Below are 19,500 nucleotides of genomic sequence, written 5' to 3' on the forward strand. Positions count from 1 at the left end.
CAATTGTTTCACTTCTTTTTATATGTATAAGCTTGTATATTTATTAAATTGTATAACTTGGCAGTGGAGCTTTTATCCCAGGGCCTCTACTGAAAATAGACATGTATCCAGCTAGACTAGCCCGGTCAACAGATGTAAAATAAAATAAATAAATAAATAAAGACTTTTCAAGTACCACTGAAGTTTCCTCATATGCAGTCTGGCATATGGAATTCGTAGAATGCAAGAGGCCATGAACCCTAGGTCCTGCAGGAATTTCCTTAAGGATAGCTGGGTTCTGGTGCCCACTTGAGTGAAGTAGCCTGTCAGATAGGCTTTCTGGAGTAAGGAATGCCATCTGGGATGCTGTGTCCAAGCTTGCTCCCAGGAATGCAATCTTTTGACTAGGGGACTATTTTAGATTTCTTTTTGTTGATAGTGCACCCCAGGGAGGTTAGAAGGTTCTTTACAAATGGCAGGTGCTGCAACAGCTTTTCCTGTTTGCCTGAATCAGGCAATCATCCAAGTATGGGTAAATTTGGATCTGTTTCTGTCTGCAATAGTCAATGGCTGGAGCCAAGCATTTTGTGAAGACTCTGGGAGCAGTGGATAAGCCAAAGGGAAGTGCAGAGAACTGATAATGCATAGATCCTGCCCTGAAACGTAGGTATTTCCTGCATGAGTCCTTGATAGGGATGTGCAGATAGGCTTCTTTTAGGTCTAGGGTGGCTAACCAGGCATCTCTGGACAGCATAGGGAGAAGCTGCTGAAGGGTGAGCATTTTGAATTTTGGTACCACCAGGAAGGTGTTTAGAAGGGACAGGATTGGGTGCCAAGTGCCCTCTTTTCTGGGTAACAGGAAAAGTCTGGAATAAAACCCTTGACCTATCTGTTCTGCAGGAACAGACTGAATTGCCTTATGGAGAGCAGGGATTGAACTTGGTTTTGTGCTTCTGCCCACTGGTTTGGAAGAAGGTCTGAGAACCCTTTTGGGGTTGGTAGTGAGTGGAAGTAAAATTTGTACCCCTGGGATACAATGTTGAGGACCCATCGGTCTTTGGTGATGGAGGTCCAGTTTTTTGCATGATGGGAAAGTTTTCCTCCTATGGGCACGAGCAGTTGGGCAGAGGCGAGGAGTGGAGTTGAAAAGTCATTGTGAATTCTTTCCATAAGGGGGTGGCTTAGCACTCCATGTTTTAGAAGTGGGGGCACTCCATTGTTTATATCTCTGCATACCCTGAGACTGTAATCTGGAGGGGGGGGTCTGCTTCCCCTGGGTCTAGTTTGAGATGGCCTTGAGGGAGTTGGAAAGGACCAATGTTTTGAGGGGCAATGCCTACTGAATCTTCGAGGCTGCACTTGCAAAAACTCTTTGACTGTCTGCATAGACGTAGCTTTTTCTTCCATCTTTTTTAGAACCTCTTCTGCTTTGGTGCCAAACAGATTGTCCTTGTTCAAAGGAGTGTCTAGTAATTTTGATTTGACATGGTCTGGCAAGGTCTGCTCCTTAAGCGAAGCATGCCTTCTTAGTACTGAACCAGTGACTGCTGCCCTGCAAGATGCTTCTAGGGCATCAAAGCCACATTGCCAGGTATGTTGGCTGACTTGGCTTGCAGAATGAATACGCTCCTGTAATTCTTTATTTTCTGCAGTCTGTAAAGGTAGATAATTTTTGCTTAAGTTCCATAATATGTTGCTGGTATTTCAGCATGTAAAACTGGCAATTCAATGGCAAGAGTTGCAGAGGTGTATACTTTTTTACCCCATATGTCTAAAGCTCGGGAATCCCTGTCCGAAGGGGTGGGATTCTTAACTGTAGTTGCTTTTAATACCATTAGGCCCCTGGGAAATGACCTCTGGGTTAGCAATAGGATTTTTGAAAAGAAATGTGTGACAGTCAGGGACTCTGTAGTACCTGTCTGGTTTCCTTGGAGCAGGGGGTAAAGTATCAGGAGTTAACACTGGATTCCATAAAGACATCATCCACAACATCCAGAACTGGAGGGATTGCTAAAGGACAATGTTGTGGCAAATATAAAAATTCTCTGAGTCTCTTTTTGGACTGAGGATAATCCTGGCATTCCCAGTGGAAATGCTCTCTTAAAGTATGTAGAGTTTCACCAAAAGAAAAATCCTCTGGAAGGGAAGCAGAGGGAATCGAATCCTCTGCATCTGAATCCTCATAAGCAGATAAAGGAATGTCTTCATATTCAGAAAAGTACAGTTGTGTACACTTACCATAAATGTAGCTGTTCGAGTGTATTCACTGTTGCAGTTATTACATTTGGGTAATCTGCTGGCAGGTTGCCCTCACTCGGCCTGATTAACAGAGTCTTGGGTCCTGCGTCGGTTGCTGTCCCTTCTTCCATGACGTCAGGTCATCAGGGGTATAAAACATGCAGCTGACGCCATTACATTAGTTTTTCTTGCCCCAGATGTCAGGTGCCCCCAAAATGGGGAGCAAAAAAAAAAAATATATGTATGTATATATATATATATATATATATATATATATGTATGTATATACTTTAACACAAAAAATATACCTCCAAACAAAAGCAAATACACCAAAAAGGCTTTTAAGCATAGTAAAAGAAAGTAGAGATGTAGTAAGAGAAAAACAGGGGGCTGGAGGGTGGGTAACCAGGACTGCAACAGTGAATACACTTGAACATCTACATTTATGGTAAGTGTACACAACTGTACTATGTTCTTCGTGTTTCACTGTTGCAGTCATTACATTTGGGTAGATTCCCAAAGCTATGGTTGGGAGGATGGATTTATACAGCATTAGGAGCAGTTATAAGGCCCTGCAGGACAGCAGTGGCAAAGCCAGCTCTGGATTTAGAAAAGAGAGGCAAATGGTAATGTTTGGTGAACACATGAACTGAGCTCCAGGTAGCAGCTTCTAGAATGTCTCTGGTAGGAACCCCTCTAAGAAAGGCTGCAGAAGTAGATGCAGCCCTGGTAGAATGAGATCTGATCCCCTTGGGGATAGGTTTACCATGGTGCATGTAGCAGAAACAAATATAATGGCTTATCCATTTGGAAATAGTCTGCTTTGAAATAGCCTTTCCCTCTGCCTCTGCAGCAAATGCCACCAACAGTTGTTCAGCTTTTATTAGAAATTTTGTCCTGTTTAAGTAAAACCTAAGCTGTCTGTGTACATCCAATGAATGCAGAATCCGCTCACCCTTGTTTTGAGGATTGGGAAAGAAGGTTGGCAGATAAATGGTCTGATTAAGAGCCACACTAGATACCACCTTAGGCATGAAAGATGGATTGGTCCTGAGCAACACCCTGTCCGCATGAAAAATAATGAAAGGCTCCACTGCCATAAGATCCTGTAATTCAGAAATCCTTCTAGCTGAAGTGACTGCTAAAAGGAAAGTGGTTTTCCAGGAGAGAAATTTTAGATCTGCAGTAGCAGCTGGCTCAAAAGGAGGGACAGTGAGCTTTTCCAAAACAAAATTGAGATTCCATGCAGGGGTTGACGCTCTCCTGGGAGGTCTTACATTTTTGGCCCCTCTGAGATACTGCTTTAGCAGAGGATGAGAGAAGAGGGTAGGTTCTGTGTTGTAATGAGCTGAAATAGCAGAGGCATGGATTTTTATGGAAAAAAAAGATAGGCCCTTGTGAAGCATCTCAGTTAAGTATTGCAGAATCTGAGGAATATTGGGCATTTCTGTGCTTATTCCTTGTGATTGGTTCCAGGTACAGAATCTTTTCCATTTGTCAGCATAAGATTTTCTAGTACTAGGCCTTCTAGCCTCCAAAATGACATCCATTACAGGTTTGCTGAGGGATGCCAAGGTTGAAATTAGATGATTAGCAAGATTCAAAGTTTGGAGCTGAGTGTGCAGAATCTGGTAGCTCTGCTGAGACAGTAGGTAAGGTGTCTGAGGCAGGTGCCACGGTGGAAGGTGTGACACATTGCGCAGGAGTGGGTACCAGTGTTGGCGAGGCCAATCTGGAGCAATCAGAATCATTTTTGGTTTGTCCTGCTTGACTTTTAGTAGAACTTTGGAGAGTAAAGGTAGAGGGGGAAAGGCATAGACTGATAGGTTTTTCCAGCTGAATGATAGAGCACCCAATTTCCATGCTTTTTTGTGATGAATTCTTGTGCAGAATTTGTTCAACTGATAGTTCTGGGGTGAGGCTAAAAGATCTATGTCTGGACTCCCCTATTTGCTGTCAACCTTTTGAAAATTCGTGGTACCAGTTTCCATTTATGTGGGTCCATAAGATTCTGCTTAGTTCTTCTGCCAGAGTATTTAGCTTTCCTGGCAGGAATTGAGCTTGTAGTTGTATTTGGTCGGTCAAGACCGTGTTCCACAATGCCATGGCTAGTCTGCAAAGGGGGTATGAATGTGCACCCCCCTGCTTGTTTATGTACCACATAACTGTGGTGTTGTCTGTCTATCATCAATTGTCCTGGATGAAGGTAGTCCTTGAAGGCTGTCAGTGCATTCTGTACAGCTAGCATCTCTTTTTGATTGATACAAAGGTGCATTTGATTTGGGCTCCATTTGCCCTGAATGCACTTTCCTGCCAGATGAGCCCCCCAAGCATAGTCTGATGCGTCTGTAGTTAGGGTTTGGGCAGCAGGGGGTGGAGTGAATGGCAGTCCCTTGTTTTGGTGGCAGGCCTCTGCCCACCATAGGAACTCTAGTTGCAGGCAAGGTATGATAGGAATCATTGTTTCCAGGCTGTGACAATGTTGACTCCATAAACTTTTTAAGTACCACTGAAGTTTCCTCATATGCAGTCTTGCACATGGAATTAGAAGAATGCAGGAGGCCATGAACCCCAAAGGCTTGCAGAATTTGTCTTGCAGATAGCAGGGTTTTTCTGGCCACCTGTTAGAAGTAAGTCACCAATTGAATTTGCTTTTCTGGCATAAGGTAAGTCATCTGGGCAGTTGTATTCAAGCTTGCACCCAGGAATGTAATTTTTTGAGAGGGTAACAGTTGGGATTTCTTTTAGTTTATGGTGTACCCTAGACAAGTCAGAACCCTTTTTACAAACGCCAGATGCTTTAGAAGAATGTCCTTGTTTTCTGCCTGAATTAGACAACCATCCAGGTATGGATATATTTGAATATTTCTTTGCCTGCAAAATGCAATTACTGGAGCCAGGCACTTTGTGAAGACCCTGGGCACAGTAGATAAACCAAAGGGCAGTGCAGAGAACTGGTAATGCAAGTAGCCTGCTTTGAAGCGGAGGTATCTTCTGCAAGATTCCCTGATTGGGATATGCAGGTAAGCCTCTTTTAAGTCTACAGTTACCAACCCGCCATCTTTGCCTAGCATAGGTAGTAACTATTAAAGAGTCAGTATCTTGAATTTTGGAATGTCCAGAAATGTGCTTAGAGTGGACAAGTCTAGAATTGGACGCCATGATTTGTCTTTTCTGGGTACCAGGAAAAGTCTGGAATAGAAACCTTGTCCCTTTTCCTCTTCTGGTACTGGTTGAATAGCCCCCATGTCCATGAGGGACAGAACTTGTTTCTGGGTCTGTGCCCACTGATTTGGGGGCAGGTCTGGCCATCCGTTTGGGATTGGCAACGTGTGGAAATGAAATCTGTATCCCTGGGATACTATATTTAAAACCCGTTTGTCCTGGCTAATAAGTTGTAAGTTTCGTGCATGAAGTGCCAGTTTTCCCCCAAAAGGGCCAGCTAAAAGGTAAGTGCTTGGTGAATGTAGAGGGAAGTCATTGAGACTATTTACCATAGGGAGGTGCCTTGTTGTTTCTAGATTTGGAGGTGGAGACACCCCATTGCTTTGTTTTAAAAGTTCCTTGTGACTGAAACCTGGAGCCTTTGGAATGTCTGGATTTGACTTGAGCGTCGCTCAAAGGCACTGGAAAGGACCAGTTCTTAGTAGGCCAGTGCCTACTAAATCTTGGAGGTTGCACTTGTAAGAAATCTTTCAAGGTTTGCATAGAGTTAGCTTTATCTTCCATCTTTTTTAACACTTCAGCCTCATTACCAAAGAGATGGTCCTGTTGTAAAGGAGCATCCTACAATTTTGCTTTAACATGGTCAGGCAGAGTTTGCTCTTTGAGCCAAGCATGCCTTCTTAGCACAGATCCAGTTACAGCAGCCCTGCAAGAGACTTCCAAGGAATCAAAACCACATTGCAAAGTATGTTTACCAACTTGTTCAGCTGAATGTAATAAATCCTGTAAATCTTTATTTTCCACACAGTCCGAAATTAACATCATTTTCTGTTTAAGTAGTCCCCATGATATGCTGTTGATATTTAAGCATATGAAAAGTACAGTTTTGTACCTACCATAAATGTAGATGTCCGATAGACATGCAACTGCAGTCATAACATGTGGGTTGTCCTGCCTCAGGCAGCCCTCGGTCAGCCGGATTCCAAAGTCTGGGTCCAACGTTGGCTGATGTCGCATTTCTCTCCGACGTCAGAGCGGCAGGAGTACATAAGCATCAGCCGACGCCATTTTCTTCAGTGTTTCTTGCCCCAGATGCCAGGTGCCCTCCAAGGAAGGCTGTAATCAAACTGGAAGACAAAAACAGGATTCCAAACAAGTAAAAGAGCAATAAAACAAATACACCATAACAGATATCCCCAGCTAAGAGTAACAGGGATAGGAGTGGACCCTAGGCATAGAGGGGTATGGAGGGAGGGAAAATCCGACTGCAGTTGCATGTCTATCGGACATCTACATTTATGGTAGGTACAAAACTGTACTATGTCCTTCAAGAATGCAACTGCAGTCATAACATGTGGGTAGAATACCATAGCTTAGCTGGGGGAGGAGGTATGCACTAGGAAAGAGATGGTGTGGCAATCAAACCCTGCAGGACTGCAAGCAAAGCCTGCTCTGGATCTGGAATATAGAGGGAGATTGTAGTGTTTGGAGAATGTATGCACGGAGCTCCATGTAGCAGCTTCTAGAATGTCCTTGGTAGGCACCCCTCTTAAAAAGCTGTAGAGGTGGCTGTAGCTCTGGTGGAATGTGGTCTGACATTGGCTGGAACAGTCTTTCCATGAAAGGAATAACAGAATCTGATGCAATGTCCAATCCATTTAGAAATAGTCTGTTTTGAAATTGCTTTTCCTTGGACTGCAGGGGCGTAAGCTACAAAAAGTTGTTCAGACTTCCTACTGGTCTTGGTTCTGTCCAGGTAGTATCGAAGTTGTCTGTGAATGTCCAAGGTATGCAAAGTCTTTCCCCTTATTCTCAGGATTGGGAAGAAAGCAGGCAGATGAATGGCTTGATTTAGAGAAACCCTAGATACCACCTTTGGCATAAAGGTAGGGTTGGTCCTTAATGAAACCCTGTCTCTGTGAAAAATAATAAAGGGTGGTATTGCCATTAGGACCTGTAGCTCCGAAACCCTTCTTGCTGAGGTAATTGCCAACAGGAAAGCTGTCTTCCATGAGAGAAATTGCAAGTCAACTGAAGCTGCTGGCTCAAAAGGAGGTAGAGTCAGTTTTTCTAAGACAAAATTGAGGTCCCAAGCTGGCACTGGGGCCTTTCTTGGTGGCTTAATGTTCTTGATTCCCCTGAGGAATTGTCTTAGTAAGGGGTGAGAGAAAACAGGAGGATCAGTGTTGTATCTAGCTGAAACAGCAGATGCATGTATCTTTATGGAAGAATATGAGAGGCCGTTCTTTAACATATCTGCCAGATATTCCAAGATAAGTGGGATGTTCAGCAATGAAGCATCATGTCCCTTGCTGGTATTCCAATTGCTGTATCTTTTCCACTTTGCTAAATAAACCTTTCTGGTGGATGGTCTTCGAGCCTCTGTTAGTATCCGCTGAACTTCCTTAGAGAGAGACAAGCTGAAGTTATTTATGGGATCTCCCAAGCTGTTAGCTGCAGTGTCTGAAGGTTTGGATGCCGTGTTTCGAAATTGTGTTGAGTCAAAAGTAGAGGCCCACCTCCTGGTGTGACATATGCTTCGTAGTAGTGGGTACCAGTGTTGTCTTGGCCAATCCGGAGCTATTATGATCCCCTTGGGCTTCTCTGCTTTGATCTTTAGTAATACTGAGGTCATCAGTGGCAGAGGTGGGAATGCATAGATTGCTAGAGAGTTCCAGTTGAATGAGAGGGCATCTATTTTCCAAGCTTTTGGATGGTATGTCCTTGTGCAAAATTTTGGTAGAAGATGGTTGAGGTGAGAGGCAAACAGGTCCACTTCTGGCTTGCCCCATGTCGAAGTGAGTTGTCTGAAGGCCTTCGGATGTAACCTCCACTCGTGTGGATCTGTGAAATTCCTGCTTAGGCTGTCCGCCAACACATTGTCTTTTCCTGGAACAAACTGGGATTGTAACTGGATATTTAGGCTCAGTTATTTCTCCCAAAGCTGCATTGTCAGTCTGCAAAGGGGGTAAGAATGGGTGCCCTCCTGCTTGTTTATGTACCACATCACAGTGGTGTTGTCTGTCCATATCATTAAATGGCCTTGCTGGAGTTGGTGTTGAAAAGCCTCGATGGCATGCATTACTGCCAGCATTTCCTTTTGGTTTATATGCAGATGTGTTTCCTTTGGAGACCATTGCCCTTGTATACACCTGCCTTCCATGTGCACCCCCCATCCAAGGTCTGAGGCGTCTGTAGTCATGGTCTGTGTTATCTGTGGTTTTTTGAATGACATACCTGTGTTTTTCTGGCTCACTGAGGCCCACCATAGGAATTCCTTTTGTAGGCATGGAATGAGTGGTATGATTGTCTCCAAGTTGTTGCTGTGTTGAGACCAAGTGCTTTTTAGGTACCACTGAAGCTTTCTCATGTGTAGGTTTGCTAATGGAACCAGTAGAATGCAGGATGTCATGTAACCCAGGGCCTGTAGGAATCTCCTTGCAGTCATCTGGGTGAGTTTTGCTAAACCTTTGAAGTAATGAGTTAACTTCTCTTGCTTGTCTTCTGTCAGGTAAGCCATCTGAGAGGCTGTGTCTAGTTTGGCTCCTAAGAAGATTATTTGCTGGGATGGCTGCAGTCTTGACTTTTGGAAGTTGACTGTGTATCCCAGAGCTTGAAGTAATCGTATGACATAATCCAGGTTTTTGTCAACATCAATTTGTCGTCCGCTTGTATGAGGCAGTCGTCCAGGTATGGGTAAATTTGTATACCCTGGAGCCTGCAATGAGCAATTACTGAAGCCAGGCATTTTGTAAATACTCTGGGCGCAGTAGACAAGCCAAATGGCAATGCTGAGAATTGATAATGCTCTGGCCCTGCAAGAAATCTGAGGTATCTTCTGCAGCTGTGTCTGATAGGGACATGCAGGTATGCCTCCTTGAGGTCCAGAGTAATCAGCCACGACTCCTTGCCCAGCATGGGAAGAAGTTGCTGTAGAGTCAGCATTTTGAACTTTGGTACTATGAGAAAGGTGTTTAATGCGGACAAGTCCAGTATTGGTCTCCATTGAGATTCTTTTCTTGGACCAAGGAACAGTCTTGAGTAAAACCCTGTTCTTGTTCTTGTTGTGGAACTCTTTCTATTGCTTTCATTCGAGTCAGCAGAGTGATTTGCTTGATAGCCTCTGCCCTTTGATTTTGTGGTAGGTTTGGCATGCCTTGTTTTCTTGGTAAGGTATGAAAATGAAACCTGTACCCTCGGTCTATAATGTCCAAAATCCATTTGTCCTTTGTCAGTCTGTGCCAGTTTTCTGCAAACAGAGATAATTTCCCGCCCAAGGGAGCTTCTAGTTGTTCCCTGGTAGGCGGTAATAGAGGAAAGTCATTGAGTTTGTGGTTGTTGGGCAGGTGAAACCCCTGCGTCACTTCTTTGGTTTCCTGGCTGCCATTGTCGTCCCCTGTAAGGGCCTCTGTATTGGCCTCTTCCTCGCCACGTCTGTTCTTACCCCTTTGAAACTTTTCTGTATTAGGAAAGGACCAGTTTTTGAAGGCCAATTCCTACTGCATCTGGGGTTGAACCTGGAGGAAATCTTTCACAGTCTGAACTGATTTTGCTTTTTCTTTGATGGTCTTTAACACATCCTTAGCATTTGCACCAAAAGCTTGTTCTTTTCCAAAGGTGCATCCAGAAGTTTTGCTTTTACATGATCTGGTAGAGGTTGATCTTTTAACCAAGCATGTCTACGAATCACTGCCCCTGTCATAGCTGCCCTACATGAAGCTTCCAGTGCATCATATCCACACTGCAGGAAGTGATTGCTTACTTGCTGAGTGTTATGTACAGCTTCCTGCAAAGTCTTCCTGTCTAAAGGATCAGGAGAAGCTAATGTTTTTTGTAAATCTTCTAAGATAATCCTGATATTGTAACATATGAAAAAGGCAATTTAAAGCTCTCATAGATAAGGTAGTGGATGTGTAAACCTTTTTGCCCCATCTCTCTAAAGACCTTGCTTCCCTGTTGGAGGGCAAGGGATTTTTTGAGGTGGAGGCTGAAACTCCTTTAGGCCCCTGTGAAATAGTTTCCAAATCAGCAGAATGGGCCCTGAATAAATGGGAATGAGTTTCTGGGACCCTGTAATACCTGTCTGGCTTGGCTGGAGCAGGAGGAAGAGAATCAGGGGTAGCACTAGAGTCAGAATACAAATCATCCAGAACATCAAGTACAGGAGGAATAGCTAAGGGCCTGTGCTGAGGCTTCTTAAGGAAAGTCCAAAGGCGTTTCCTAGAATCAGAATATTTCTGACCCTGCCACTTGAAATGTTCCCTCATGGTGTGCAGAACTTCCCCAAAAGAAATATCCTCAGGAGGGGAGGCCGAAGGGATGGAATCTTCTGCATCCGAGTCCTCATAAGTCTGGAAGAGCTCTTCCTGGCTATCAGAGTGGACAGAGCCCTCAGAGTCTTCATCTGAAGGAGTAGGGTCAGAGGGTTCAACCCGGGGCCTTTTTTCAGGAGGAGGCTGGGATGCTCTCTCAGGATGGGCCTGTGAACCTCTAATCATGGAAATTAAATCAGCAGCCATGGACATAATTTGTGTCTCCGGAGTCGGCTGAGGTAGGGATTTAGAAGTAATATGCTTTGTTTTGCTGGCTGCCTTAGCCCTAATGTAGGCCTTAATAGACATGGCCATAGGAGGCCTGGCAGCTCCACGTGCAGGAGTGACCTTGTCTACAGCAATGGTCTCGGGCATTTCCTCGGTTTCGGTATCCGGAGGAAAGTCTATAACTGGCGTCGGAGTAATGTCTGGAATCGGAGTCGTCGGTAATGCGGTGGCTTCGGTTTGGAGCAGTGGAGAGACCGTCTCAGAGGGAACTGGAGCACTCGAGCTAGGTTTTGGCGTGGAGTCGGTGGTAGACGCGGGCCGAAGATGTCGGTCCCGGTCTTTTCGCTTTTTGGGTGTTTGCAATGTCAGAAGATCTGACGGCATGGTGTAGGCAAATTTATCGCCGAAAAAATCTTCAGCGAACTCCGCCCGGCACCTGAGAGTGCGCTTGTTGAAGCGAGCACAGGCTACACAGGCCGAGACGTCGTGGTCTGGGCCCAGGCAAGGGAGGCAGTAAGAGTGGAAATCCTTATGAGGTATTTGTTTACCACAAAAAAGACAATTGTTAACTTTCAGTAATTTCTGACATCGGCTGAGGCAAGAAAAGGTCCCCAACGGGGTACTTAGCTTTTTCGATGACTTCGGTATCGTAGAATACAGGAGCTGACCGACCGGCACTTGCGAACTACTTCTGCTTCGGGCACCGCGGCAAGAAAGACTGAAGAAAATGGCGTCGGCTGATGCTTATGTACTCCTGCCGCTCTGACGTCGGAGAGAAATGCGACATCAGCCGACGTCGGACCCAGACTTTGGAATCCGGCCGACCGAGGGCTGCCTGAGGCAGGACAACCCACATGTTATGACTGCAGTTGCATTCTTGAAGGACATCTGACAGTTTAAAGCCCTGATTGCCAAGGTTGCAGAAGTGTAAACCTTCTTACCCCATCTATCCAGCGCCCTGGAATCTCTATCAGGAGTAGGATTTTTAGCAGTAGAGGCCTTAATGCCCTTGGGACCCTGAGAAATGGTTTCAGGATCAGCAGTAGGATTTTTGAAAAAGAATTTGTGGGAGTCAGAAACCCTGTAGTATCTGTCTGGCTTACAAGGAGCCAGAGGCAGAGAATCAGGAGCCATACTAGATTCTGAGAAAACATCATCAACAATGTCTAGAACAGGAGGTATAGCCAAAGGCCTATGCTGAGGAAGAAGAAGAAAATCCCTAAGTCTCTTTTTAGATTCAGAGAAATCCTGACTTTCCCAGTGGAAATGTTCCCTTAAAGTATGTAAAGTTTCCCCAAAAGGAAAAACCTCAAGGGGAGAAGCAGAAGGAATGGAATCTTCTGCATCAGAGTCCTCATAGGAAGGAATAGACAAATCCTGTTCATTAGATGAGACAGAAGTAGAATCCTGTTCAGAAAATTCACAATCAATGTCTTGCCTAGGCCTCTTAGAAGGAGGGGGTTTGGCTACCCCTGATCGGGGTAATTAAGTCTTCAGCATTTTGATCATTTGTTTTTTTAGGCATAGGGGCCTGAACACGTGGCCCAAGCGTCAATTTTTTAGACACAGAAATAGATTTTGGCCTTAGTTTTGAAGATGGCGTTGGTTTAATATACAAATCTTTAGGCCTGAAAACACCCTCAGAAGCCAGTGCCTGCACAGTGGCTCCAGACCCATCCAAGGTACAGACATCTGCAGATTCAATACTTAAGGCATCTTGCGGCATACCGGACTCCGAAAGGGTCTCAGTAGAGACCTGCGAATCAAAAGTAGCGGGCATCAGGGGCTGCGAAAGCACCTCACTGAGTACCTGTGAACTAGCAACTGGCTTAGAAGAAGCATTGTCGTCAGTTTTGGACCTCTATGGCCTGTCTGTCTTTTTCTTTGCATTTTTTAGGTATTCCAGTAGTCGGATTGCTTACCAACAACATTTCTGGACAGTTAAATCGTGAACCAAAATATTTAGAAGCAAACATATACTGACGCTTACTAGTACACTGATTAAATCTAGCACAAAACCGACAACAAGGTATGTTGTTACCAGGGCCTAGGCAAGAAATACAGTACAAATGAAAATCCTTATGAAGTATTTGCTTCCCACAAGTAATGCAATTATTAACTTTTACTGACATCGGTAAGGAGCAAGAAAAAGTTTCCCCAATGCGGTACTTAGTTTTTAGTTGAAGACTTCGGTTCTGAAATTCAAAAACGAAAATTTCAGGAGTCGGCCAACCGGCACTTGCGAACTACTTCTGCTTCGGGCACTGCATGGCAAGAAAGACTGATGTAATGGTGTCGGCTGCATGTTTTACACCCCTGACAACCTGACATCATGGAACCGATGCAGGACCCAAGACTTTGTTAATCAGGCCGACTGAGGGCAACCTGCCAGCAGATTACCCAAATGTAATGACTGCAACAGTGAAACACGAAGAACATCCTCAGAGTCTTGGTCTGTTAAGGGTGATGGAGACAGGTCTCTTTCTCTTAGCAGAGGAAGGCTGGCTTCCCCTAATCAGCATAATCAGGTCTTCTGCCATTTTAAGCATTTGATCATCTTATAAAATCCCTACCAAACTATCAGCTTGGATATTTAAAATGTTATTTATCCGTGTATTATTATATTAATGTAGTTTATTGTACCTAATTGTTTAGTGATACTGCTGTTAAATGTGAGAGCTTTTCTCCCCGGGCCTCTACTGAAAAAGGACATGTATCCAGCTAGACTAGCCCGGTCAACAAATGTAAAATAAAAAATAAAATAAATAAATGTTGTGGCAAGGAAGCAGGTGCTTGAGTTTGTGTCGTCATTTTTTTAGGCGTAGCTTGTACTCTTGGCCTTAGAAACTCGGTAGTTTTAGAAAGAACTGAAGACACGAAAGTTGTCAGTTTGGGTCGAATATTGGTAATGTTTAGAACTTCCTCAGAAGCCGGTGCCCGCACAGCGGCTCTGGACTCATCCAAGGTAGAGACATCCGCAGGTTTCATAGTCAAAGAAGAGTCTCACGGCATACCAGACTCCGAATGGATCTCAGTAGCGACCTGCGAATCCATCGAAGCGGGCATCAGGGGCTGCAAAAGCGTCTCACTGAGTACCGGCGAGCTGGCGACTAGCTTAACGGAAGCATCGTTGGCAGTTTTGGACCTGTGCAGTCTGGCTCTGTCTGCATTCTTACATTTTTTCCGAAGATCGGTAGTTTGATGGCTTACCAAAGCCATTTTGGTATACGGAGATCGAAACAAAATTATTTAGTGACAATAAGGGCCCAACGACAAATATTTTGGGCGTTGAACAAAGCACGAAACCGACAGCAAGGTACGTCGAGGTCTGGGCCTAAACAGGTGATGCAGTTAAGAATGGAAATCTCAGTGTGGTATTTGCTTTCCACAGGCGAGACAATTAACTTTTTCTGACATCAGTTAGAGCAAGAAAAAAGGATCCCCAATGGGGTACTTAGCTTTTGAAGATTTCAGGATGATTCAATTCAGAAACAAAAACTCAGGTAGCAGCCGACCGGCACTCGTGCAAACTGCTTCTGCTTCGGACTCCTCAGCAAGAAAGACTGATGTAATGGTGTCGGCTGCCTGTTTTTATACCCCTGATGACCTGACATCAGCACTGAAGCGACAGCTACTGACGCAGAAATACTAAGTCTCTGGTATTCGGGCAGACTGAGAAGGCAGATAACCCAAGTGTGATGACTGCAACAGTGAAACACGAAGAACATCATTCATTCATGAGATTGAGTCACAGACCTGCTGAGAGTGTCTGCCACAATGTTGAGTCGAAGGAATGTAGACAGCCTGAAGACAGACTTGACTTTGCAAGGCTAGCTCCCAAGCCTGTAAAGCCAGTCTGCACAGGAGATAAAACTTTGCCCCCCCCCCATTTGTTGACATACCAGAGGACTATAGTGTGTGTGAACCACCTTAGGACCCCTGGGGAAAGCATAGGCTTGAAGATTTGTAGAGTGAAAATCAAGGCCCTCACTTCCTTTATGTTGATGTGCTCCTTTGTTTGGGATGCAGAGCAAACATTTCTGACTTTCCAGGATTCCGGTGTTGCACCCCATCCTACATCTGAAGCATCTGTGTACAACTCCTGAGTGGGAAGATGTGGTTGTAAGGGTAGGTCTGGATTTCTTGCAACCTGAAGTATCCACCAGTCTAACTCCCTTTTCAAGCGGGGTAGGAGTGAGCTAAAGTTCAGAAGGTGGAATGTTGCATCCAAACTGTCCTCAAGAACCACTTCTCATGTGCAATTTGGCTAAAGTAAGCATGGGAATTTTAGAGGCCATAAACCTCAGGAGGCGAAGAAAGCCCCCAGCAGTAAGAGACTGAAGGAGCAAGAGGTCCTGGAAATGGGAGGTAAGGGACAAGACCTTTTCTGAAGATAAGGAGTCTGTTTGAATCCTGCAGCCAAGAAAAATGGAGTCTTGGAAATGAGTCAGAGTAGACTTCTGATAGTTTATTGTGAAACTTAGACTCTACAGGAGGGACACTGTGAAGAAGAGGTTTCCCCTGAAGGATTGTCTGAGGACAGGGCCTGGATGAGAAGATTGTCTAGGTAAGAAAAAAATCTGTATACCCTGTAGTCTCTCTGCAGTAGGCTATAACAGGAGCTAAGCATTTTGGGAAGACCCTCTGTGCCGTAGACAGACCAAACGGCAAAACACAGAACCAAAAATAAAAGGAAGCAACAGAAAAGGAAGACATTTCCTGAACCAGAGATGAATGGGGATATGAAGGTAGGCATCTTTGATGTCTAATGACACCATACAGGCCTGAGGAAGTATGAGTGGGAGAATGGTGGGTAAAAGTCAGCATACAAAAGGTGGGGACTTTCAGAAAGATATTTAGATGGGAAAGGTCTAAAATGGGCCTCTAGGGGGCTATCCTTCCTGGGAACCATAAACATCATGAAGTAAAATCCTTTTCCCACTTGAGAAAACGGAACTTCCTGAACAGTGCCTTGAGACAGAAGGGTGGCTATGATCTAGGGAAAAAATTCCACCTGTTCTTTTGGTGGTTGTGGGATGCCCCTAAAGGAGGGAAGTGTTTCCCACATCATGATATGTCCTTGCTGGATAATGGAAAGGACCCAAGAGTCCTGGGTTATCCATTTCCAAGCAGGGAGAGAGAGGAGCACAAGAGTGAGACAGAGGCAGAGAGACAAAGGACTGGATGGGCCTGGAGGCAGGTAGTCACAGACTACCACACTTGGCCTGAAAGGGATGTTTCTAAGTGGGAGTACAGGAAGCAGACTTTGAAGGGATTTGTTTCCTGGAATCCCTATTACCTTTGGTAGACGGTTGCCTAGCTGGCTTTCTGACAAAAGCAGCTTTGATAAGATAATTCCTCTGGAACCTGATGATAGGGGAAATAAAGATACGTTTTAGATCCTGGAGCTCCTTGCCCTTTTCTTGAAGAGATTTAAATAGCTCTGCAGCCGAATTTCCAAACAAAGCTTTGTTGTCCAGAGTGGCATCCATTATCTTGGCTATAATATCAGGCAAGAGTTGAAGCCTGAGCCATGAATACTTCCTCAGGACAGATCCAGATGCAGCTGCCCTGGCTGAGGCCTCCATGGCATCATAACTGTACTTGATGGAGTGCCTTGTAACCTGGGCAGAAGAAGTGAGAATGGAGGAGACGTTAGCCTTGGTAGAAGAATCAGGGATCTCAGAAATGAGCTTTCCTGCATTTGAGAAGAGTGCTAGGGAATATTTGGTGATACAAGTTTGATAATTAGTTGCCCTGAAGGCCAAAGTTGCACAGGTATATACTTTTTTCCCTATTCTCTTCATGACTTTGCTTTCCTTATTCAAGAGAAGTAAGGAGGTAGAAAGAAACTGATTGGCTGCCTTGTCTGTAGAAGCTGATATGGTAGCTGTGTCTACAGAGGGGGCCTTGAAGAGGAATTTGGAGTCCTCAGGCACCTTATAAAATTTATCTGGGTGCTTGGGAGCTGGAGTCTGGGAATTTACAAGCAGCTGTAAAGGAATCTAAGAAAGCTGGTGGGACAGGTGGAATGGCAGATGGAGAGAGAGAGTCCATCTGAAGGAGGTTACAGTACCTCTTTTGTACGTCAGACACTTGGCAACAGTCCCATTTGAAGAAGTCTTTCATCTTCAGGACAGTTTCACCAAAGGAAATATCCTCCCCAGGAAAATATGTACCATTAGACTCCTCTTCTGTTGGGGTATAACCCAAAGGGGAAGAAATTTGGGTTGAATAAGTCAGGGATTCATCTCCTGGTGATTCCTCATCATCTGAGGCAATATCCTCAGAGGTCCTCTTTAAAGTAGTGTAGGAAGGAAAGGCAGGAGAAGAGAAAGGAGGAGCCAAGGTCTGACACAGGACCATAAAGGTATTGAAAAGGCCTTGGGAGAAGGCCTGAACAATCCAATGCTTGATCCTGGAGAAACACGTTTAGTTTTGATTTTTTTCTTTTAAGGAACTTACATGCGGTGGAAGGTGGATGGGCCAGACATCGGCCTGCACTCCACAATGTCCACAGGCACAATTTCCTGCAAGATGATTTGGTTGACTCCATGCAGGCCTTCAGTAATTACAAGCTGTGGTCCCCCCTATGCCCAATTTGGACACCTGCGATTCCCTCTCAGACATGCTTGTAGGGTCTTTCATGGCTTCCACTATGGTACCCATGAAAGGAACATCTATTGACTCTGGGAAGGCCTCCAGGCCCACATCGGCATCAGGAGAGACACCCGGAAGAGAGGGAGCAGCAGGAAGATCAGGCGATGACTTCTTGGCCTTTTTTATTTTGCGACCTAGTTCCATTAGACTTGGGGATGTAGAGTAAGTGCACAGGTACTGGGGTCTGAGGAAGTCTTATAAGCTAGGCACAGATTGTCCCTAGTAGTGTGTAGGAGACCTAGTACAGTGACAGGGTTTTGAAGTGGTCCATGAAGGACATGCTTTAGGCCCAGTACTTCTTTTGTAAGACACCTGTGATCATTTCAGTCACTACAAATGCTTGGAAAGGTGCACACCAAAGGCGGCATTGTACTCAATGATGGGCCTAATGAGTGCTGAGTAAAGCAAGAGCAGTGTGCACATAGGTTCACCTACAGCTGGTTTAGAAATTTTATACACACATCTAACCCTTCAGCCCCTTGCTGGCTACCAAGTGACGCAGTGTTACTACATCAGAGTCACAAGTAACGGTGATTCTAAGCTGTTATGCCCCACACTCGGCTAAAGCATAATTTGCTCCTTTGTAAGCTATTGCTCCAAAGTATGTGCATGTAGGTGGTACTCCTTCGGGCCTCAAAATGGTAAATGTTCCAGTGCCAGGTTCATAACCAGCGACCTTCCCCTAGAAAGGGTGAGTTGTGGTTCATTGCTCATTCTCATCTCCCACTAAATTCAAATCTTCTGACCCTTAGGCCTGCTATTTAAACCAGAGTTGTTAGGCAGCAGTCAGGGATCCATCATTGTGCTTCATGGGGCCAGATGAAGTACGAATTATATGATTTAACTCTTTGCCTTCGCTAATGTTGAACAGTCTACCCAACTGAACCACTGAGATAAACCACTGTGCATTGATAAATGGACAGATAGCAGAAATACAGACACATTAGAATTAATCTGTTTTGTAGCAACCTAGTAACTTCTCATACTGCAAACTACAAAATATATTTCTTTTCAGTTCAGAGAAGAAAAAAAACAGGCCTGACAAATTGTAGGAGGATCACAGGAATTCAACAGAAGATTTCAAACAAGATTAAGCACAAGGACTTTGGTACATTAGTTAGTAGCAGAACAGTAACCTACTCCAGCCACCACAATCATACACAAATGCTTGCAAAGGAGTTTATAGACCATGCCTACAAATTACTTCTTTTTTCCTTCTGATTTTGTTAATTCAAATTTTGGAGAGCGAGGATTCTGCATACTTATTGTTGCAAACTAATAAAATGCGGAAAAAATTGCTTTGATTACTAACTGCATAAGACACTAGGAAGTGGGGCTTACACTGCTTTCAGAGTTCTTCCCCATGAATTCTATGGCATGTAAATAACATTCTTTAACCGCAAGGATTATTTTCATTTTTAATGTTAGTATGTGAAAGAGCAATTTTCACAGTGAAAGAGAATTCTACAGCTAAAAAACTGACAATACAGATGCTCTAAAGTGAGTTCCATTTAAACATTTATTTTTCCAAAACTGTAATTGCAAATTCTAGCCTAAGGGAGGTACTCACACGAGTAAAGCGTACACCACAGCTTCTTCCGTCTGCAACACTTAGGGCAACACTGCCCTGACTGCCATGCAGTTCCCTAGAGCTGCCAAAAGGAAAGCTACAAAGTGCGACATGACCAGAATTAAAGGACCGAGACAGCATGCTCTGAATAGAGAAGACACATGTAACACAGACAGGTTAGTATGGCATGCATTTGTTACAGGACATGTTATATACAGTACACTATACTCACAGATCTATGCACATTCACTCAAAGACTCCACCCCCATGCTGATAAACACAGGTACACAAAGTCAAAGCAAAACAGACATAAGCTGACAAGCTTATTCCTCCCTGTAATAAGAATTT

The 19,500-nt window shown here is 44.4% G+C and overlaps 1 protein-coding gene across 2 annotated transcripts in view; it reads right to left on the bottom strand.

Moving 5' to 3' along the window:
* ERBIN (erbb2 interacting protein) overlaps window positions 1-19,500 on the bottom strand; it is a 3,184,408-nt gene that overhangs the window by 282,888 nt on the left and 2,882,020 nt on the right. The window contains exon 23 of one of the 2 annotated variants that reach the window (XM_044063353.1): window positions 19,153-19,296. The exons of the other annotated variant lie outside the window; for it this stretch is intronic. Within the exon in view, the coding sequence (XP_043919288.1) occupies window positions 19,153-19,296 (144 nt within the window). The remainder of the gene's footprint in view (window positions 1-19,152; window positions 19,297-19,500) is intronic. 2 annotated transcript variants of the gene reach the window in all.

The sequence above is a fragment of the Protopterus annectens genome, chromosome 2.part1 (genome assembly GCF_019279795.1).
Source record: "Protopterus annectens isolate FY-2018-M chromosome 2.part1, PAN1.0, whole genome shotgun sequence".
Taxonomy (NCBI): Eukaryota; Metazoa; Chordata; order Ceratodontiformes; family Protopteridae; genus Protopterus; species Protopterus annectens.